Here is a 23,563-nt window from a genome sequence, read left to right on the forward strand (position 1 = left end):
ATGTGTCAGAGAGTGGGCAAAAGTTTGGCAGATTCTTTTGCAGTCTTCTCAGTGAGTATGAATCATATTAGTTAGATTTTGTTGTAGAGACACACTGAGATTTTGAAGACACTCAACATGAATTAACTGGCTTTTCTATGGTACCATCTACCCACAGCCTGTGTATGGCAGTTGCTGGGGCTTCCATTCTGCTCTCTGTGTGTTTTGTTAAGAAAGCCAATCCTATAATTTAATGTTATCACTAAGGAAATTGTAGTTTTATTTGAAGTGAGAAGTTATATCAATAACTATGTGCCATAACTCTCTACATTAGTACTTTTGTCTCTATATACTTTCTTATTTCCAAATTCAAAAATTATTTTGGAAGGATTTTCAGGCTGACCAAATTGTTCCCTACTCTCATTTTCTTGGTTATTTGCAGTCCAAATTCTAAGAATAAAATGTATTTTTAAAAGTAGTCCTGTTATATCTTTCTAAAAAGTTACATGAAACTAAGAAAATGTTTGTCTTCCATGCCTTTTTTTGTGGATTTTTTTAGGTCTGAGCTAAGACAAAAAAGCAGCATCAACTTTTCTCTTCATTGTAGGTATTTGATGGGTACAATGATAGGTACAATTGATAGGTACCTTCATGTAGGTACAATGATAGGTATTTATTGTAATTAGCATCATCCCAATGGTGCAAAGTTTAAAACTTGCTAATTATTGTATCAGATGAAGGCAGAGTACATTATACTAGTGCCATAATTACTACAGAAAATATGTAAAAGGATGATACTATTTTCAATTGCTAGTCAAGTTTTAAAATATTTTGAACAGGGTCATTTTTTCTTTAATTTTATGGAAGAAAAGCTATGACAAACCTAGATAGTGTATTAAAAAGCAGAGACATTACTTTTCTGACAAAGGTCCATATAGTCAAAGCTGTATGGTTTTTCCAGTAGTCATGTACAGATGTGACAGTTGGACTATAAAGAAAGCTGAGTGCCGAAGAATTGATGCTTTTGAACTGTGTTGTTGGAGAAGACTCTTGAGAGTCCCTGGGACTGCAAAGGAGATCAAACCAGTCAATCCTAAAGGAAATCAACGTTGAATATTCATTAGAAAGACTGATACTGAAGCTTCAGTACTTTGGCTACCTGATGCGAAGAGCTGACTCATTGGAAAATACCCTGATGCTGGGGAAAACTGAGAGTAGGAGAAGGGGGCAACAGAATGAGACAGTAGGATGGCATCACCGACTCAATGGACATGAGTTTGAGCAAGCTCCAGGAGATGGTGAAGGACAGGGAAACCTGGCTTGCTGTAGTCTATGGTGTCACAAAGAGTCGGACACGACTGAGTGACTGAACAACGACAGGGATCGTTTTAAGACTCTCATGCAGAGATTCCTTTAGCCTTAAGTTTCCTAGGTTTTTAAGTAGAGTTTAAAAAAAAAAACAGATCAGGGACTTAGAATCCACTTTCCAATTCAGGGGACTCAGGTGGGATCCCTGGCCAGGGATCTAAGATACCACATGCCACGGGGCAACTAATCCCACACACCACAACTAGAGAGCACCTGTGTGCTGCAGTGAAGATTCTGTGTGCTGCAACCAAGACACAATGAAGCCAAACATAAATAAATAAGTGTATTTTTTTTAAAGGTAGGCAAAAAGAAAAGATCAGTTAAAAATGTATGATAATAAAATTAAAACCAAGTTCAGTTCAGTTCAGTCGCTCAGTCGTGTCCGACTCTTTGCGACCCCATGAATCGCAGCATGCGAGGCCTCCCTGTCCATCACCAACTCCCGGAGTCTACCCAAACCCATGTCCATTGAGTTGGTGATGCCATCCAGCCATCTCATCCTCTGTCATCCCCTTCTCCTCCTGCCCCCAATCCTACCCAGCATTAGGGTCTTTTCCAATGAGTCAACTCTAGGCATGAGGTGGCCAAAGTACTGGAGTTTCAGCTTCAACATCAATCCTTCCAATGAACACCCAGGATTGATCTCTTTTAGGATGGATTGATTGGATCTCCTTGCAGTCCAAGGAACTCTCAAGAGTCTTCTCCAACACCACAATTCAAAAGCATCAATTCTGCGGCGCTCAGCTTTCTTCACCATCCGATGCTCACATCCATACATGACCACTGGAAAAACCATAGCCTTGACTAGACAGACTTTTGTTGGCAAAGTAATGTCTCTGCTTTTCAATATGCTATCTAGGTTGGCCATAACCTTCCTTCCAAGGAGTAAGCGTCTTTTAGTTTCATGGCTGCAATCACCATCAGCAGTGATTTTGGAGCCCAAAAAAATAAAGTCTGACACTGTTTCCACTGTTTCCCCATCTATTTCCCATGAAGTGATGGGACCAGATGCCATGATCTTAGTTTTCTGAACGTTGAGCTTTAAGCCAACTTTTTCACTCTCCTCTTTCACTTTCATCAAGAGGCTCTTTAGTTCTTCTTCACTTTCTGCCATAAGGGTGGTGTCATCCGCATATCTGAAGTTATTGATATTTCTCCCAGCAATCTTGATTCCAGCTTGTGTTTCTTCCAGCCCAGCGTTTCTCATGATGTACTCTGCATATAAGTTAATAAGCAGGGTGACAATATACAGCCTTGACGTACTCCTTTTCCTATTTGGAACCAGTCTGTTGTTCCATGTCCAGTTCTAACTGTTGCTTTCTGACCTGCATACAGGTTTCTCAAGAGACAGGTCAGATGGTCTGGTATTCCCATCTCTTTCAGAATTTTCCACAGTTTATTGTGATCCACACAGTCAAAGGCTTTGGCATAGTCAATAAAGCAGAAATAGATGTTTTTCTGGAACTCTCTTGCTTTTTCAATGATCCAGCGGATATTGGCAATTTGATCTCTGGTTCCTCTGCCTTTTCTAAAACCAGCTTGAACATCTGGAAGTTCACAGTTCACGTATTGCTGAAGCGTGGCTTGGAGAATTTTGAGCATTACTTTACCAGCGTGTGAGATGAGTGCAATTGTGCGGTAGTTTGAGCATTCTTTGGCATTGCCTTTCTTTGGGATTGGAATGAAAACTGACCTTTTGCAGTTCTGTGGCCACTGCTGAGTTTTCCAAATTTGCTGGCATATTGAGTGCAGCACTTTCACAGCATCACCTCTGAGGATTTGAAATAGCTCAACTGGAATTCCATCACCTCCACTAGCTTTGTTCATAGTGATGCTTTCTAAGGCCCACTTGACTTCACATTCCAGGATGTCTGGCTCTAGGTGAGTGATCACACCATCGTGATTATCTGGGTCGTGAAGATCTTTTTTGTACAGTTCTTCTGTGTATTCTTGCCACCTCTTCTCAATATCTTCTGCTTCTGTTAGGTCCATACCATTTCTGTCCTTTATCGAGCCTATCTTTGCATGAAATGTTCCTTTGGTATCTCTAATTTTCTTGAAGAGATCTCTCATCTTTCCCAATCTGTTGTTTTCCTCTATTTGTTTGCACTGAACGCTGAGGAAGGCTTTCTTATCTCTCCTTGCTATTCTTTGGAACTCTGCATTCAGATGGGACTATCTTTCCTTTTCTCCTTTGCTTTTCGCTTCTCTTCTCTTCCCAGCTATCTGTAAGGCCTCCTCAGACAGCCATTTTGCTTTTTTGCATTTCTTTTCCATGGGGATTGTCTTGATCCCTGTCTCCTGTACAATGTCACGAACCTCTGTCCATAGTTCATCAGGCACTCTGTCTGTCAGATCTAGTCCCTTAAATCTATTTGTCACTTCTACTGTATACTCATAAGGGATTTGATCTAGGTCATACCTGAATAGACTAGTGGTTTTCCCTACTTTCTTCAATTTAAGTCTGAATTTGGCAATAAGCAGTTCATGATCTGAGCCACAGTCTGCTCCCGGTCTTGTTTTTGCTGACTGTATAGAGCTTCTCCATCTTTGGCTGCAAAGAATATAATCAATCTGATTTTGGTGTTGACCATCTGGTGATGTCCACGTGTAGAGTCTTCTCTTGTGTTGTTGGAAGTATGAAATATTAAGTCAAAAGTTTCAAATTATGACTTAATTTTTAAATTCACATCACCAGGCTAGTCAAAAGTTTCAAATTATGACTTAATTTTTAAATTCACATCACCAGGCTTGTTTTCTTATTATGAACCAAAGTTCAATTCATTTCAATTCAGTTGCTCAGTCGTGTCTGACTCTTTGCAACCCCATGGACTGCAGCACACCAGGCCTCCTGTCCATCACTAGCTCCCGGAGCTTGCTCAGACTCATGTCCATTGAGTTGGTGATGCCATCCAACCATTTCATCCTTTGTCGTCCCCTTCTCCTTCTGCCTTCAATCTTTCCCAGCATCAGGGTCTTTTCTAATGAGTTGACTCTTTGTATCAGGTGGCCAGAGTTTTGGAGTTTTGGCTTCAGCACCAGTCCTTCCGATGAATATTTCAGGGTTGATTTTCTTTAGGATTGACCAGTTTGATCTCCTTGCAGTCCAAGGGACTCTCAAGAGTCCTCTCTAACACCATAGTTCAAAAACATCAATTTTTTGGTGTTTAGCTTTCTTTATGGTCCAACTCTCACATCCATACATTACTCCTGGAAAAACCATAGCTTTGACTATACGGACCTTTGTTGACAAAGTAATGTCTCTGCTTTTTAATATGCTGTCTAGGTTGGTCATAGCTTTTCTCCCAAGGAGCAAGCGTCTTTTAATTTTATGCCTGCAATCACTATCTGCAGTGAGTTTGGAGCCCAAGAAAATAAAGTCTCTTACTGTTTCCACTGTTTCCACATCTATTTGCCATGAAGTGATAAGACTTATTTTAATATTTTACAAAATAATATATATTATTTTCAATCATTTTTTAAAAGTACTTTCTTTAAGGTTAGACAGCCTTGAAATTTCAGTCTGCTTTAGAATGAGAATATGTAAATTGGACTTGGTAGCCTACTTATAAACTCCTGAACCTTAGGGCACCTGCACACTCACGCTACATACACTTTGTTCACTTTAAAAATTAATACAGATAAAAACTTTAGTTTTCTGCCTGCCTCAGTTATGACGAGCACCTGAATGCATCTTCTGTCCTCTGTGCTGGCAGTTTGACTAATGCTCATTTCCAGTTTCATTTGTGTGACTGCCTCCTGTATAGACCAAGACTTTCCTGCATTTGGGTGGACAGAGAGGTCACTGTTATGAGTTGGAACCACTCTCTAGAGAATAGAAACCTGTATCTGGGACTGTAAGGATTTCCTATTGAAGTCACACATATTTGGATGCCCATCTATTCTCTACGAGGTGTATTCCCAAGGCAGAGTTTCATATATTTTGTATCTTTCTTCCTTCCATTTTCCCCTGGCTCATTGAGCCGGGTTCTCTTCAATCAGAGAAAAAGATGATTTTGCAGTCTCTGTTCCTTCTGATAGTCTCCTCCGTGGTCCTGTTCTTCCCTAAATTCTATATTCTTGCCTCCCTGCATGTCTCTCTGGCTACATGCAATAATAAAAAAAAAAAAAAAGATGTTTTGCAGAGTTAAAAGAAAAAAAATTATCCCATCTTAATGGCATTTCTTTGCAGGAACTCACTTTTAAAACTTACTAATTACAATAGGTGATTGGGATTTGATGTTTCACGATTGTTTTTTAAAATGTTTACCAAAAAGGACTTATTATTATCATAGGAGGCTTAAGTAACTCATTATATCTTCTTGAGCGTCCCTTAGGAAATAAAGTAAAATCTCTTTCAGTGTAATAAAAGAAAATTAAATAATTTCATAATATTTAATTTTATTTTTTAGTTAAAATGAAACTGTAATCATAATTTTGAGAGGCAGTTGTGTAATTAGTTTTAATTTCATGTTGGCTACAATATATTTTTTCCTCCTAATATTTGATTAAAGTAATTATAGTCAAAAAATGCCACGTGCGAAACTACCATTAGAATGCAAAATCATGATATTTATTAGGTGATTATATTCCTTTAAGTGATGTTTTATATTTTATGTATTTAGACTGAGGCTTGCTTTCTTTTCATAATAGTTGACTTCAACCTAGAGGTTAAAAGAAAAAATTTTTCCTAGCTTAATGGCATAACTTAGAAATGCCATTTCTAAGAAAATGGAGATTTTAGAGGAGAAAATGGTGGGACAAAAAGTGGTCACCTTGATTAGCCATCCTCTAGACTGATTGAATTAAAGAAGTTTCTAAGGTCTTTTAACAGGAGGAAGATTAAGAACCAGAAAAGTAAAGTTGTTGGATGGTCACATACGAAGGACAAGAAAGAGCCATTCTGTTTTCAAGAACCTCACTCAATGCTCTTCTGTATTTTCGAGATCAGTGATGTGACTAGAATGAACAGGCTGCCCTTAGTTTCTCGTCAGAAGTAAGCTGCTCATTTAAAATGCTCTTTCAGGCCCTCAAATGAAGTCTTCCCCCCTGCACTGAGCTTACTTTAGGGTGGAATGTTTCTAAGAGCAAGCTAAAGAAGCTATTGATTTCTTTTTATCCCAAAGAAAATAAATATATAATTTAAAATCCCTCCCAAGTGCTGCAAGAGCTAATTAGGGGCACTCATAACAAGCCAGCTGATTCTTAGCAAGTGACTGTCTCACTGAACCTCACTGGCACGTAGTGTACCCTTTAATCAAGTGATGAAATCCAGCACTTCATTGATCGCCTGTTTCTGAGATGCTGCTGTGAAGGTAGACACGGGGTCTCAGGTGGGAATGTGAAGGCTACAGGCAGTCCTCACAAAGGTGTGTGTTTCTTTGAGCCTCACTTGGACTCAGCCTCAGCTTCCACGCTTTTCGTCTTATGAACTTAGCCCCGGGGCCGGCTTCTTGACCTTTCTAAGGAAGGTGGACCATGGGCTGAGGGCTGTGAGCACACCCAAGGATCCCGAGGGCTGCTGTGTGAACCTTGCCCCGAGTTTGCTGTCCACCTGGAAAGACTGCTGCAGGCTTCCAGGACAAGCGTCTCCTGGGTAACAGGATGAGGAGCAGCCAGGTGGTGGTTGTACAGAATGAGAGAAACCCAGCGTTGCAGGTGGGCAGGTGGAGACTGTGCAAGGGGAATCTTTAGAAGAGTTCACTGACTATATTACATCCATTATTTTTTTAGGAAGACATTTTTTAACACTGCCGAGTATTGAAAACATAAGGAAAACACAACATTTTACACAATTGATGGTTTAAAGTGTATTCAGAATAATGGATGGCCTTCAGTGCTTTAATCGGCCAGAAAGAATGAAATGGATTAAGCATTCAAGGAGTTAGAAAAAGAATGACAAAAATCAACTGTAGGAAAATGTAGGAATAAAATAACTAAGAATGGGAATTAATACCTTAAAATATAGAAAAACAGTAGAGCTGATCCAAGAGCTGTTTCCAGAGGAAAAAATGCCTAATAATATAATATCTATTAATTTAGTCAAGAAAAAATTTGGTGAGACAAAATTACAAGTGAGAAAAATAAATAACCACAGATAATAGCAGTGCTATCTGGGTCTCTCCCTCCTCCTGACCCTTCCGTGGGGAGAATGTCACCCTTACTTTTTAATCACACTTCTGATATTTTGATTTGAGGGTATAAGCCCTGCTCCTCCTAAACAGGACTTTGGCTTTAATTTCCTAATAAAGTAGGACTGAACCAGAGAAAGAAGTGAAAGCGGAGAATGCCACCCTAACATAGGCCACTTTGGCATATTGATTATGTTGTGCTACAGACACTTGAAAAACAGCAAGTGAAGAGAGGGTTTTCCTGAACTCCTCTTATCTGCCTAACGACAGACTCTCAAAAAGGAACTCAGTTGTCATAAATCTTCCCAGGAGTTTCACCAACCGTGGAAGATTGACAGTTGTCACAGGAGAGACTAGATGTCAACATCACACTTAGACTAACTGTCGCAAACCTTCCATCTCTTCTGATACCTTCCATCTCTTCTGATATCTTCCATCTCTTCTGATACCTTTCATCTATTCTGATACCTTCCGTCTATTCTAAGGGTCCATTCATCTTTCCTAAAAATCATTTACTCTCCCCTGAGAGGCCTATGTACACCCCCCACCTCCCTTTCCCTATTAAGATGGCATTTAAGTCTGAGTTCTAAGCCACCTTTTTGAGTTTCCCATTTACTCCCAGTTATCTCCCAGGGATGCATGAGGTATACATGTTAATAAGCTTGTTTATTTTTCTCTTGTTCACCTTTTATCACGGAGACTCAGTTAAGAACTCAGGAATGTAGAGGGAAAATTATTTCTCCTCTCCTGGAGAAGGAATCCACAGAGTGGAATGAATGATTCCTGTCTCCACAATTAATTCTGACCTTCCTAAATTATAATGGCATGGTTGATGTTTTTGTGGCCCTGCTTTGTATATGTCCTAGCACATCTTTTATCAAATGCCAGGGGAAGCCTGGACACGAGTGTGTATTTACAGACCCTGAGATACTCAGGGGCTGAGGAGCAGCTATGCTCTGGTTTTGTCCTCACGTTCCTGCCTTGTGTGTAGGTCTGACGCCCGGCTTCACAAGGACGACACTGACATTTGCTTCAGTAAAACCCTCAACTCCTGCAAAGTGCCGCAGATCCGGTACGCCAGCGTGGAGCGTCTCTTGGAGAGATTGACAGACCTGCGGTTTCTTAGCATTGATTTCCTCAACACCTTTCTGCACACCTATCGGATTTTCACGACGGCAGCCGTGGTGCTGGGGAAGCTTTCTGACATATATAAGAGGCCTTTCACCTCCATCCCCGTCAGGTAGGCCTGGGATTAGCCTGAGATGAAAGTATGCCCCCCCTGGTCCCTGAGTCTCTGTACTGATGGACAGCCTGCTCTGCAGGGTCCTGGCTGGCCTTTGAACTTACCAGGCACCCACCTCCCACCCACCCCACCCCCCTGCTGTAGAAGAGGGTAAGGGGAGGTCACAGTTCCCAAGGGAAGCAGTTTAAGTTTCCAAGTGGCCTTTGCTTGCCCTGTGATTATTTGCTGGATTATTAGCTTTTCCAAGATAAAGCTATTATTTGAGCTTTTCTTTCTACCTTTCTTTTTGTTTAAAAAAAAAAAAAAGCAACTGTGCTTTTCCCATTTTCATATGCAGAAGCATCACCTGGGGGCCTTGTTAAATTGCAGGCTCTGAGTCAGTAAATCTGGAGTGGAGCCCAATACCAGTGTTACTTGTCTTTGGACAGTTTAGTAGCAAAGGGTTAGACAAAGCCTAAAAAGTGTTTGTGTTCTTTTGGCAAGTGTGTGGTGTACACCCAACATTTAAATAAAGGAATCCAGCCACAGAAGTGCTATGATAGCGTGGCCTTTTAATGTAGGGAGCATGTCTTGAATGACATCAGGGGACTATTTTTCACTCGGCCGCAATCTGTTAATAGCTTTTGCTCTTACTTTTAGGTCATTGGAACTGTTTTTTGCTACCAGCCAGAACAACAGAGGTGAACACTTGGTGGAGGGCAAATCCCCGCGCCTGTGTCGCAAATTCTCTTCCCCACCTCCACTGGCTGTGTCCAGGACGTCCTCCCCGGTGAGGGCCAGAAAGCTGTCCTTGACTTCCCCCTTGAACTCAAGGACAGGCGCACTGGATCTGACAACCTCCTCGGCGTCCAGCAGCCCCACCACCACCCACAGCCCAGCTGCGTCCCCACCGCCTCACACCGGTAAAGTGCCGTTGGACCTGAGCAGAGGTCTTTCTTCTCCAGAGCAAAGCCCGGGATCTGTAGAGGAGTCTGTTGATAACCCCCGCGTGGATCTGTGTAACAAGCTAAAACGAAGTATTCAGAGAGGTATTATCCTGCTGCCGCACCCTATGTTTGCTGGTCCCCTGTTTCCTCACCATTCCTTCTGGAACCCTAGTTCCCTTTCTTGACCACTTTCCTACTTTTGCATAGAAAATAGAGTGAATGCAATGGCTAGTTAGAAAGTCCTGAAAGTCTCCAGCCTTTGTGGAAGGAGAGCAGGGTTTGCTGCCTTCTGTAGTAAAAGGCCAATTGTAGTCAATTGTCTATGGAAGGATGGTGTCATCTAGATGATTATCACTGGAAGGTTCTTGGTGGAATTTGATTAAGGCTGGTTGGCTAAAGAGCATAGCCCAATATTTGCATAGAGTCAAGTTGCAGGCACCCTCATCCATGACCTTGAGCCCCAGAGCCTTCTCCTCCTCCAGTGTCCATCTTAAGCACCTGTACTGCTTCCAGCCTTTCCTTGCTTAGGATGACAACCTATCCTGAAAGCATTAAGATGACTTCTTGAGTTTAGTTTCCAAGGCAACACTCCATATTACGACAGAGATATAGGGAAAAAATAAAGTCTGAGACAGTGTTCACTGTCTGTGACACAACCAAAGCGGTTTTTAGAAATGTGAATTAGATCATGTGGTTTCCTGATTATATTCTCTAAAGACTTCCCATTATACTTAGAATAAAGTACAATCTTCCTCCCAAGGCCTTCAGATCCTATGAGATTTGGATGCTGTCTCTCTGATTCCTGCTCCTGCCATGCTTCTTCATCTTCTTGGCTATAGTCACACTGATTTCCTTTTTGTGTCTCAAAAACTCCTGGGTCATTACTACCTCAGGACCTTTGCATTTGCTTCTGCCCCTGCTGGGGCAGTCTTTTCTCCTGGGCAGTCTTCTCCCACAGAAGCTCTTTGAGATCAGCAACTTTGTCTGTCTTGTTCACTTCTGTACTGTCAGGGCATTGGCCAGTGCCTCACAGATTGTAAATTTTTGTTAAATGAATAAATCAAGCAAAACACTCAGGGGACTAATTAGGGATTGCTGTGACACATCTCCGTACCCTCCTCAGCTTGGTACAGCGTAAGGGTTGGAGGAGATGAGCCTAGCCTTGTTCTTTTATAATCCAGTGTTTCTGTGATGGACAGAATTTAACAGCCAAATTAGCAAACAGCTTCTTTGTAAACTACACAGTGACTGATTTGTTTGCCGATAACATAATAAAAAATTGGGCAATAAGTCAGGCAAATTGTCCAAATTTTAAGGAGGATCACTGAGATGGAAGCATAGACTCCTGCTTTCTACCTGCTTGAAGCTTCTATGCAGTGTCTAGCTCAGATCATTTAAATCAGCTTTCTGAGCGAAGTGCTTCATGGAATTTTAACTGGAGTGGTTGTCAAGATCAAAAGTAGCACCCTTTTAAACAAGAAATTCTTTAAGTTGACACATTAGCAACTAAGGATGAAAGGGGAAAGATAATTAAAAAGTCATTAGAACAGCAAGCTGCAGCAGACCAGACCAGTGCTTGGGAGTCTCCATGGAGGGAGTGACTTTGGGAGGCTTAGTTCAAATCTCCTCTCTGGTCAGAGCGGCCTGGGAAGCACAGGAACTTCCCAGAATATAGAAAGTTCTTTCTCCTCCATTACTGGATTGTATTAAATGAGAGAGGAGGAATCTGGAGGTTAGTCTGGATTCTCATGTCATTTTGAGTTAGGAGAGCTTTAGGAATAGCATTTCAGTGTCAGACATTGGTGGCTCCAAGACTATTTGTAATGCCCCTGAGGCTGGGATCAGAACAGGGTAAGGTTGTTCGGGAGTCATTGTGACCTCTTTCTCTGCACATGGCTGTGCTATAGGATCCACAGTGGTAAATAAGATGGTGCCCTGGCCCCTTGTATGTAGTTCCCTGGAGAAGGTAGACAAACACAGGTGGTGCAAGATGTATAGATGGAGTGCTCAGGGAGGTGAAAAGCAGGGGAGATCGTGTTTGGTTGAGCAGAATCTGCAAGTGTCATTGACTTGAGCCAAGAAGAATGGACAAATGGGCTGCACAGAGGAAATAGGCAAACTCATGGGCAAAGAGCACCTAGGAGCAAAGGGCTGGTGGTAACCCCCTATGCTGAAAGCCATTTCTGAGAGCAAGAGTGGTCACTGCTTGTGAAAGGACAGCTTTTGTCCAGTTTGGACACCATGTGAAGCTCTGCAGAGGAGACCCTGTTACTAGTCTTCCTGCTTTCTAGTATCTAGAAACTGTTTAAAACTCTCCTAAAAAGTCCTCCTCTCTCTCCTCCTTCTTCTTTTTAGCCATCTTAGCCATTAAGTGTACAGATCAGTAGTGTTAAGTATCAATATATTCACATTATTGTGCAATACACAGAACTTTTTCATCTTGAAAAACTGAAACTATATATCCATGGAACAACTCCCCATTTCTCCCTCCCCCCAGCCCTTGGCAGCCACCATCTTATTTTTGTTTCTATGAACTTGATTACTTTTTATACTGCATATAAGTAAAACTGGCTTTTTCATGTAGCATAATGTCCTCAAGGTTCATCTTTGTTGTAACATGTGCCAGGATTTTCTCCTTTCTTAAAGCTGAATAGTATTCCTTTGTATGTATATTCCATATTTTCTTTATCCATTCCTCTCTTGATGGACTTTTGGATTGTTTCCCTCTCTTGGCTATTGTGAGTAATACTGCAGTGTACGTGTGTATGCAGATTCTCTTCAAGACCCTGCTTTCAATTCTTTTGCATATATACCCATAAGTGAGATTGCTAAATCATATGGTAATTCTGTGTTTAATTTTTTGAGGAAGTTTTTGTTTTTGATAGTGCCTGTACCATTTACCATTCCCATCAACAGTGTATGGAGTTCCAGTTTCTCTGCATCCTTGCCAACACTTAGTATTTTCTGTTCTTTTGATAGTGGCCTTCTAATGGGAGCGTGGTAAGAATCTTTCTCCTTTTTTGCAATTTTCTAGAGATTTCATTTTAATTTGGCTAGGGTCTAGTAGTATAGATAGTAACTTTTTTCTTTAATAGAGGAGCAAAAGAAAAATCTATTCCTTTCTGCATTATATACTAAGTACTTGTGACTGTTCTAAAGGCCCTCAGTCAAGTTGCCCCTTCCCCATAATAATTAATTCTTAGACTTTTACTTACACATGAATTGTTCCACAGTGGTCACCATGTTCCCTAGTTCTGGTCTTCAAAGCCCAAGCCCAAAGTGCGTGTGATGGTCCATTGCCACATCATAACATCTGTTTGGCCTACTGTCTCACATAGAGGTGTGATCACTGGCAGGAATCAGTGGCTTTTCCCCAAGAGTAACGAGCTGGAAAAAGTTTAGAACTGGGGAGCCAAGATAAATGAGGAAGGACCAAATCAAGCTCCCAGGGCAAGATGCTAACAGACTGCCAGAGGTGGGAACGTTGTGGGCACAGCTAATGGCACCTGGAGACCTCGTTATGTGGCAGCTCCGGTTATTTCTGACCAGGGCCCAGCCAATGGCAAGGGCCCATGGATAAAGGCAAGGCAGAAATAGTAGGATCTTTCTCACATTAGAGAAAAACCAAAGTTGAGGGCTTAATGCTTCTGTATCTCCACTGGATTTCCCCAAAACAAATGATTTGCAGTTAGAGTTTCAGGGGTCAATTTATTCACATGGCTTATGGGGTAGAAATAGGATTTTGTGGTTCTCGAGTCAAGGTTAAATGCAGCGCTCGTCTCGCTGTGGAGGTGGGGGTAGTCAGGATTGTGTCCATGCGTGGCCATGGCACTTGTTAGCCCGTGAGAACCTACCTCAGCTCCAGAGATGTGTGGTCCTCTGCCCAGTGTCCAGCGTGTTGTGTTGTAGTCACAACTGCCCACTGACACATCCCCCTTTATCTCTCGTTTCCACTATAATTACCCCCCCAACAATCCTTCCCTTGCATGCGTGCTAAGTCACTTAAGTTGTGTCCGACTCTTTGTGACCCTGTATATTATAGCCCACCAGGCTCTGCTGTCCATGGGATTCTCCAGGCAAGAAAACTAGAATGGGCTGCTGTGCCCTCCTCCAGGGGATCTTCCCCACCCCGTGATCGAACCTGTGTCTCTTACATCTCCTGTATTGGCAGGCAGGTTCTTTACCACTAGTGACACCTGGGAAGGCCCATCATTCCCTTAAATACTTTGTTTCTGGCCACTTCTTTGCATCTTGATTTCTTTCCCCTTTCAGGTAGCTGTCTTCTGATGATTTTTAATGTATTTACTTCCCATATTGTTCTTCAGAGTATTTAAGATGTAACTCAAAGAGGCACATGGTACATTGGATTAAAGATAAAATAGATAAAGAAACAGGCAATGGAGAAAAATTGTGTGAGGCGAAGGGTATGGTTAGTGAACAAACAAATACTGTGTGGTTCTCTCCAGTTCCTGGAGTCATTCTGATTTTGGTTTTGAGTGTAATCAATTACATGATTCGTACAGAAAACTAAGAATAGACTGGTCTGCAGGCACATCTTTTCTTGCTCCTGAGACTTGAGAATAATTTGTCCTGTGGATCCTCATAAAGGAAAGACTGTGAATAGAGAGCTTAGAAATAATACTGAGGTCTAGGGAGCTCTTGGGCATTTTTCTGAAGGGTGAAATGAAGGAATTATAGATTTAGTTTTTCTGTTTATTTTGCATTGGTATATAGGCAGTACTGATCATGAATAGTTCCAGAAAAGTCATAGATGAAACACTTTACTTCAGCATCAGCCTGACAAAATCAGTTTGTGTGTGTGTGTGTGTGTGTGTGTGCGCGTGCACAATGTCTGTAGAAGCCAAGAGTGCTGCTGTGTTAACTCTGCTGTCTAATCTTGAAAATTCCAGTTGGCAAAGTAAATGGAGACAATGATCTGTCTTTAATTTGAAAGATGTTTGCCTGTGCTTTGCATAATGTTGACACTTAAAACAGTTGGCAAACTTGAATAAGAAGTCTGTGCCCAGAGTTTATACATTTTCTGCTGTTCACCTCAGGATGCAACTTTCCAAACCTCATTGTGCAATATCAGCTTCACTGTTGGGTCTGTAGCGAGGCCATGAGTCTCTCTCACTGCTGTCTGGCTAGACAGTTGCAGGGTGCCCTCTTTGAAAAATGCTAGTAACCTTTGTCCGATTTTATTGTCATTGCAGTTATAATGCCAGCCTTGCCATCTTTCCTGGCAAGAGAACTTCAAATGACATGAAGGGAAAAAAGAAAAACAGGAACTATCCCTCATCTGAGAGTAATACAGTTGGTTTCACCTCCACTAATCCCCAGATGTGTTCAGGCTCACTCAGCATCCATTTGTGCTCTTCTTTCTTCCTTCCAGGAAGGCCCCACCTTCTGCTATCTTGAATTTTTCTAAAAAGCAAAAATCTCAGCCCAACACACATTCAGATTCCACCCAGTGGTGGAATCTCAACAAAATTAAACTGACAGCAGAGAAGAGAGGAGAACCACAGGGGCCTGCTCATGGTGTTTAGGTCTCTGAGTCCATCAGCATTCTCTTGGGCCCTGGCTGTGCAACACAGTCTAAGCATTGCCTCTCGACCCAGATCACTAGTGTCTGTTTCTTTGTTCTTAGTTTGAAATTGCCTGCCTGTGGGCTGAAAGCACTCCCAATTTTAGCATTTGTTTTGAGCCCACATCTGCCCACTCGTTCTGCAGGCAAAGCTGTTTGCAGGGATTGATTGAAAGTGAACCTGCCAGAAGGAAACGCTTCTTTCCCCCCACCGTGCTGGCGTGGTTTTTCCTCTCTGTAGGTGCCCGTTTGCTTACAGTGTTACTCTGTGCTTTTCTGTTCTTTCAGTGGACTTTCCGAGCCCTGTCCAGCTCTCGCACTGGGAAGTTTTTTGGTTCACTGTAACTGCTGACTAAATGATTTGCTCATTTGCCTCAGAGGAATGAATGGTTGAATCAGACCAAGGACACACATTTGATATTCTGCTTGCTCTTGCAGAGCAGATGCCTTCTATTACTGAATTTTGAGGGAGTTATTTAGAAAATAATAAAACTAACAGCTAAGCACTGATTTTTTTTGTCTCCATCCTGCATCATTGCCAGCTTGACTGTAATTATGTCATTCAAGGAAAGATTCTAACCATTTCCCTTCCCTGGCCCCTTTGTGTTTCAGAAGAGCTGAATTTGGGCCATATTTCTAAAGGAGTAAATCACATGTATAAAAACGGCTTCTTGTGAAGTCATTAGGAATTTTGTCGAGTTTGTTGAGTGAAATCTTGAATGGAATGGTAAAAGGAGTTGAGAGTAATTCTGCTGACAGAGGTAATGGAAAATTAGTGGAGGTGATGCAGCTTTTATCAGTTGATGCAAAGCCCAAGGAAAAAGAAATCAAAGAGTTGTTAGAAGTTTATAAAATTTTTGTAGTGTTTTTCCTTAAAATAACACACATGAAGTTGTAATTTTACCTGGTTAAAAAGTCAGTGCAAGGGATGTGGTAATAGCTTGAATGTGACCCTGAAATGATGTTTCTTTTACTCATGGGATGTTACCTGCAGTGAAGAGACTCAGACTATCTTAAAACCTCTCAACTTTCATTGTAAAAATTTCCACTTGCTTGCTGCTTATCTGTAGCTCTAGGGCATTTGAACTTTCCGGAAGGATGGAAAAATGTTGTTCAGTACTGTAGCCACTAACCACGTGTTGTGAGTCATCAGCATTCTGCCAGGAGGAGTGTGGCTCAATATCATGATCAGTTCAGTCTCTCAGTCATGTCTGACTCTTTGCGACCCCATGGACAGTGGTGCACCTGGCTTCCCTGTCCATCAGCAACTCCTGGAGCCTACTGCAACTCATGTCCATCACTTCAGTGATGCCATCCAACTATCTCATCCTCTGTCGTCCCCTTCTTCTCCCACCTTCAATCTTTCCCAGCATCAGGGTCTTTTCCAATGAGTCAGTTCTTCGATCTCATGATAAAGTCCTTTAAAAATACAGACTAGTATGAAATGCTTATTATCCATAAGGAACTTTTGTGTTTCCATGCATGATACTAACAAGAAGCTCTTGAATTCATAACCTGGTTGTTAAAATGTGTGATGTTTTAAAGCAGCGGTCCTCGAGTCTGCGCCGGTGGACCGAGCAGGTGTGGACGGCTCCCCCGCAGCCGATGCGGCAGAACTCTCACCTTGCAGGTCGCCCTCAACTCCCCGGCACCTCCGCTACCGCCCGCCTGGAGGTGAGCGCTCAGAAAGGGACTCAGAAACATGCAAGTGAGAGATGATTCTGGCTCCCGAATCTTTTGTTTACCTTACCATTTCAGTTCCCAAATATTTTTCAGTCTCGTTATGAAAATTAATTGGAAGCAAATGTTACCGTGGGAGCAAGTAGTGGAACATAAATGATTAGAGAAAATGTCACTAATATAACCAGTATTTACTTGACCACCATCATTGCATGGCATTTTGTGTGGAGTAACCTGAATCTCAGGTTAGTCTCTAAGCCAGTTGATTGAATGTCAGTGCTGGTTTTGCCAAAGTGTTCCCAGACTCTGATGACCTTAAGGTGAATCCTAGTATAGTCTGTATTAAACAGGTTCATCTGGGACACAAAACTGTGGGGTGACCTTATTAAGAACAATATTTCAGCTAAAGTAATGTCCAGTTGCCTGGGACTCCAGTCTTCATTATTGTTAGTGGCAGAATCTGGTATATTTTCTGTTATGAAAATTATAAAATATTATCCCATAATTTGTTTTAAAATATGCCATTTCTAATTGAAGGAAAAACCATCAGAGCAAAACATAGAAATCTTTTATCTCCCCATCGCTCAAATAAATATAACTCCAAATAACAGTTGTTTTTGAAATGTCTCCTTTTTTCTCAAGACAATTATTTCAAGTTGGAAGGGAAAATTATTCACTTGTGAAAGCAGATTCACCCCAAGTAACCTAAGTAAATGTAGATGTTTTCTGACTTTCATACTCCTACTTCAAGTAAGGCAGTTTAGCAAAAGACAGAGTGCATGGCTCCAAATGGTCATTTCATTTGTAGCCTCAGCAACACAGTGGAAGCTGTTGTTGCCATCAGCTCCAAGAGAAGCTAGCCTGGGTGGACCATTGTCAGCAGAACTGCCCTGATGGATATTAGCCCTTGGGGAGTGGGACTGATTTTGGGCTCCTGATCACTCATGGGTCACCCTGACATTTGGGTACTTCTGGAAAACCGATGTGACAAGTTAGACTCCCCTGCCTTGTTATAAGTCTACTATGGGATTAGCCAAATCTCTTTACTATTCTTAGAGCCTTGATCAGTCCAGACCTTGGCAACTTCCGTGACCATCGCCATGTCAGGCAGACTCCCTTGAGTTCATTATAACCTGGAAGAGTTTGGGGTCAAACTATATGGAAGCAAAACTTTACCGAGGCAAGAGTTATTTAAATGCTATCCACTTGGTTACTATCATTAGAGCTCTGTTTTATGGTCTATCTTCATATGTTTATATTCATTGAAAATTCTTTATATATAAGCATTACTTGAAAATCCTCATCCTGTTTGTGGATTAACTAAGTCCTTTGTTTCTTTCCTGATCCAACCAAATCCCAGAGATGCAGGAAGGAAACAACGGTCTGTGATGATATGGAGGATCCAATAGTGACAGCAGCCCACATTTTCTCACTGTGTAGCTGAAATTTTGCCTGTTCATCTGTCTCCTTGCCCACCTTGTTCCACAAATGTTTTCAGGCTACAGCTGAAGGAGAGGGTAGAGCTGTTTTGTGCTTTTGTGCTTAGACACATTAAGCAGCTCTTTACTTCCCCTTTTATTTATTTTAAGCACAACTATATGACTTTAGAGGCAAACTAATAAAGCCACAGAATCACAGAAAAGCCACAGAAGCAATGAACTAGCTTCACTAAAAGCCTGAGTGAGAAGAACAGTGAGGTTGGCATCAACATTATCAAGTGTGGTGTGTAAATATCTGAGAAGTGAGAGGGGGAACAAAAAGGTGCTCAGTGCATCCTTCAGTGTGAGAGCCCGTCCCCCTTTCTAAGGGTGCTTTGAGAACAAAATTCTATCTGTAACATGTAGAATATTTTTTTTAAGTATTTTTTATATTGAGATAAAATTCACATACCATAAGATCCACCCTTTAAAGTGTGCAGTTCAGTGGTTTTATATATTCACAAGGCTGAGCGACCATAACCACTATCTCAATCCAGATATTTTCATCACCCCTGCTAGAGAAATCCTGTAGACATCACTTCCCATTCTCATCTCCCCACACACCTGGAAACCACTAATTTACTTTTTGTCTCTATGTATTTATCTATTATGGACATTTTATATAAATGGGGTCATAAAATACATGACTTTTTGTGACCAACTTTCACTTAGTATGATGCTTTCAAGGTACATGCATGTTGTAGTATGTATTACTACCTCATGCCTTTTGTGGCTAAATCATATTCCCTCACATAGGAATTTTTGATTTGGTTTATCATTTCATCAGTTGGTGGAGATTTGGCTGTTTTTACTTTTTGGCTATTATGAATAATAGTGCTTTGAATGTTTGTGTATAAGCTTTTGTATAGATGTATGTTTTCATTTCTCTTGGGTCTATAACTAGAATGAACTTGCCGACATAGAATCTTGTTATTTGCTTATTAACAAGGACAACACAGGGTATTTGACCCAACCCTTCACTCAGTGCAGGAATGAAAATGAGAATTTTCATTATGTAATATTATGCATCTGCCTCACCATGCCATTTCCATTCTTTTTAAATAACCAGGACAGACGGCTGACAACTCCCACTGCTCTGTTTCGCCAGCCTCTGCTTTTGCAATTGCTACGGCTGCAGCAGGACACGGGAGTCCACCCGGTGAGTAGGGGCGAGCTGTTGAGCGCTTGGCTATTAATTGCCCAAACCTCTGGCAATTTATGGTAAATCAGTGGCCCTTGCCTGCCAGCATCTTGATAATACACTGGGCAGCTTCTTAAAATTGCAGGTTCCCAGCTCCCTAGTCTAAGTTAGTGTGTCTTGGTGTTAGACTGTCTTTTAAATAAGCACCTACAGGTCAGTCTCATACAGGTAGCCTATGCGTTACACTTTCGAGAACTTCTGTATCAGAAAAGGATGTGTTATTTCTCTTATGTTGTATTAACAGAGTTCTTTAACCTTTTAACCCAAATTGTTGAGAACGTATTTTCCTTTTAGTTGAGTACAATGCTAAAAGCATTTGCGAGGTGGGAGGGAAGGCTTGTGGAGGGGGTGGGAGAGGAGAGAGGGATCTACTGCTTTAGTGGACTCATAATTCATTTCCAGTAGTTCCATGGTGCTGAGTTGTTGTCAGTTAATTTTCAAGGTAAAGAAGTACCTAAAATAAAAGCAAAGTATTTTAAATAGATGAAAATTTATATTTATTATCTCTGTCCTCTTTTCTCATGTGCAAGAAGGACATTATGTTAAAATAAATCTGTGGTTTAAACAGTCCTCTTGCTGTGAGTTCCTTCACCTAAACGAACTCCATGGGTTCCGGAAATGATGATATATTTTATTAATTAGCAATTGCTGATTAACAGTGGACAAAAAAAGGATATTTCCAAAGCCTATGAACCTGTATTAAACAGTTGTAACTGGTAGGTACTGTCTGGGTGATATCTTTCTAAACTGATGTAAGAACAGAGAGATAGTCTATAATGAACATGAATTACCATAGTAATTGTGTATATATATATATATATATATATATACACACACACACACACACACACACATATATATCCCATCTGAATGGAAAATCTTTACACATTGATGACATTCCACATCTTAAATACTTTACCACACACACTTCACTGGATGTGGTCAGGCAAACTGGGGATGTTCTTTGCCCCAAATATTTCCTGAACCTGCCCCCAATTCCCATCAGCGTAACACAGTACAGCCTGTAACGGTAATAATATGGATGTCTTCTCAATCCAGTCAGCTTCTGCAGTTGACTACATGTTATAATAATGAACATTTCTTTGATGAAGTAATAGGGGTCTTCTTTACCGTTTTGGCAGAGTGAGTCATCAACTGTGATTCGTTGAGTCCTTCTCCTGTCTTTCGTTCTCACAATCTAGTCGTCTTTGGAAAAGGTGAAGTACAGAGCTTCCTCACAGGTTTCTTAATTTAAATATGGTTTGTGAGGGAAAATAGCTTTTCAGTCCGTTTGGAATGACCCCATCTCCCCATTAGCTGGAGGCTGGATCGGGGAAGGTACCTTTTTTCACCCGAGGCTGAAGCAGACTTCTAATGGAGAATGGCTTTCGGACTCGGGCTTGTCCATCCATGATAAGCCAGAGGTGAAGTAACCGTCTTCCTCACTGTCTGAACCCTGCTGCTGCTCTGCCGCCTGTCTTCCTGCTTCTCTCCTGCTGCTGAAAGAGCCGCAGCAAGAAAGCTCTCCTCAATGAGCTGGCTGAGGAGGCAGACTGCTGACTGACTGCAGCCGGCGTGCTGCATGCAGGGGAGCCTGGTTCTCCTCATCGCACTGCCGCCGAGGTCTCCTATAATATGGCCTGGGGCCTCATTATCCAATTGTTTTGTTTATTTGTTTTTTTATGGAGGAGAAAGAATGGCTTTATTACTCTGCCAGGCAAAGGGGGCACATAGTAGGCTAACACCTCAAGAACTGTGCCCCTACATGATCCAATTTTAGACATAAATGAAATGAAAGATGGATTTGGCAATGTCTATGGCCCTGCTGGGGATACAGGGGTCAGTCTCCATGGCCCATGGTACTAAGAAAGGGGATCGGTTGTGGAGTAGGGATCAGTACTTCCCTGGGGCTCAGCTTCTCCATGGAGCTGGCCCCACAGGAGAGTCCACCTGCCTGGGAGAACTTGGCAGAAGGGCCAAGTTCACAGGTCAAGAGAGCAGGTGGACGTGGAGCAGAAAGAAAGGAAGTACCAAGAAGATGATCTGGACTTCTTGGCTGGTCAGGGAGAGCCCGATGCTGTCCAAAGAAGTTCTAGACCCAGAAGGACAAATGTCTGAAGGAAAGGAGTGCTAGATAATGGTTAAGATCTGATATCAGACTTTTCATCCACTCTCTGAATCAGGAATTACTGACCCGCATGTGCCCCCAGAACGTGGAGAGCTGCCAAAGTGAGCAGGAGAGAAGGTTGTAGAAACCTCATGCTCCCATCTGTCTTTCCAGGTCTATCTGCTTGTTTGACTGCAATGTAAGCCCACCTGGTGGTGCCGGTCTGCTGCTTGTGGCTGATAACCTGATACAAGGTGCTGCCCGGCCAAGCCATGCAGTCTGCAGAGTGGGCTTCCATATTTCAGGCTCCTTTTGAGGTTCCCTCCCACTTTAATCCTCTTCTGTCTATCTCCACGTCCCCTACCTCTACCTCCATCAAAATACACAGCAGTCTGGGAACTCTGGGTTAGAACCATCAATTAGTGGTTATGCTTTCAAATATTCACTCTAGACATTTGCATGTGAGCCATTTCTCATTAATGATTGCTTAGAAGGTAACTTTACTGCATGAGAATGAATTTTAATTTAGCAAGAGGATGAACAGAAAATTTCTTCACAGAAAGGCCAAACAATATATACATGCCTAGCTGTAAAGGCAGAAAAAGCTGATTTTTATCTATGGCAGGTGGCCTGGGATCTGCTCAGGATTGCCAGTCCTGCCCCTTGGGTCCAAGCCTACCTGATTTCTGCACACACTGGAAAAGCCTAGATTTTTCCCTCTGGTTTCTTTTAGGACCTAGAGCCTGTCCTTTCCAATGATGGGTTTCTTTTCCTTCCATTCCATGCCATCTTTCCTCGTAGACCAACAGGAGTCCCTCTGTTGGAGAGGAAGAAAAGACTGACCTGTCGACATGGTTGTAACACAGCTAATTCTTGTTAACGTCACATTATGAAAATTTCACAGCTTATTTTAGTGGTTGCCTTCCAAATGGCAGCCAAGTTACATTAGGCCCACTATGGATGGATCCAGGATTTGTGGGGTATAACACACAATTTGCCTCAAGCAAAAGAATATCAGATTACAAGTACAAACCTTCAGAGCCCTGGAAAAGGCCCAGACACATTGAGAGGCCCTCAGGCTTAAGCTTCATTGGCTTCCTGGTAAATCTGCTTGAGTTCAGTCCTGATCATTCCTGGAATGAGAGCAGCTTTAGGAAATTCTGATCATCTGGGGGAGCGGGTGGAGGTGGAGGTGGCAGTGGGACCAATGATCATCAATCAGTCAAATAAGTCCTCTTTTTGGTGGTGGGGTTTTAACTCTATACAAGACTGAGACAAAAAAGATCAGTGGGTCTTATGAGCCACCACACTGGTTGAAATGTAGTTTCAAGCGTTTGCTCAAATTGAGGAGCTCTGCATTAAAGTCAGATTAAAATGTGTGCCTTTCAGATGGCTGCTGATACAGGGAATCTGCAGGTGCAGTTTGGATATAGTTATGATTTGAATAGAAATGCAAATCCAGTGAATATACATATCAGGGCATATCATGGTGCTTACTATACACCTGAAGCTCTGGGATTAATGATAGAGTTTATGAAATGATCTAAAATGAAATATGAAAGTGTGAGGTGGGTTATTTTTATGAGAGTAGAAATAATGGCAGCGGAGGTACTACAAGCAACTCTTGATCATCTGGGAGAAGATTGTAGGTTTTGCCATTCTGTGCAAGTCAAACTAAATTAACAAAGTAGAGGAATGGTTGACTACATTTATAGGAAAATTAATGGCACAGTTACAATTGCTTGGGGGAATAGTGAGTTCTTTATTGGTAGTGACTTGGTGATTGTAACATAAATAATTCATAATCTGTTTTACCCCCTGTCAAACCACTCAGGTTTGTGTAGCCAGAAGTAGATCTGAGCTTGG

General features: G+C 41.8%; 1 protein-coding gene across 10 annotated transcripts in view; it reads left to right on the forward strand.

The window, feature by feature from the left end:
* RASGRF2 (Ras protein specific guanine nucleotide releasing factor 2) overlaps positions 1-23,563 on the forward strand; it is a 240,322-nt gene that overhangs the window by 126,856 nt on the left and 89,903 nt on the right. For 5 of the 10 annotated variants that reach the window (XM_081503811.1, XM_081503813.1, XM_081503819.1 and 2 more), the window contains 4 exons: positions 8,470-8,718; positions 9,361-9,749; positions 16,777-16,905; positions 19,459-19,548. In XM_081503811.1, coding sequence (XP_081359937.1) covers positions 8,470-8,718; positions 9,361-9,749; positions 16,777-16,905; positions 19,459-19,548 — 857 coding nt within the window. The remainder of the gene's footprint in view (positions 1-8,469; positions 8,719-9,360; positions 9,750-16,776; positions 16,906-19,458; positions 19,549-23,563) is intronic. The other 5 variants (XM_081503812.1, XM_081503814.1, XM_081503820.1 and 2 more) reach the window with 3 other exon arrangements.

Source organism: Giraffa tippelskirchi, chromosome 6 (assembly GCF_054371585.1).
Source record: "Giraffa tippelskirchi isolate mGirTip1 chromosome 6, T2T-mGirTip1v1.2.pri, whole genome shotgun sequence".
NCBI lineage: Eukaryota > Metazoa > Chordata > Mammalia > Artiodactyla > Giraffidae > Giraffa > Giraffa tippelskirchi.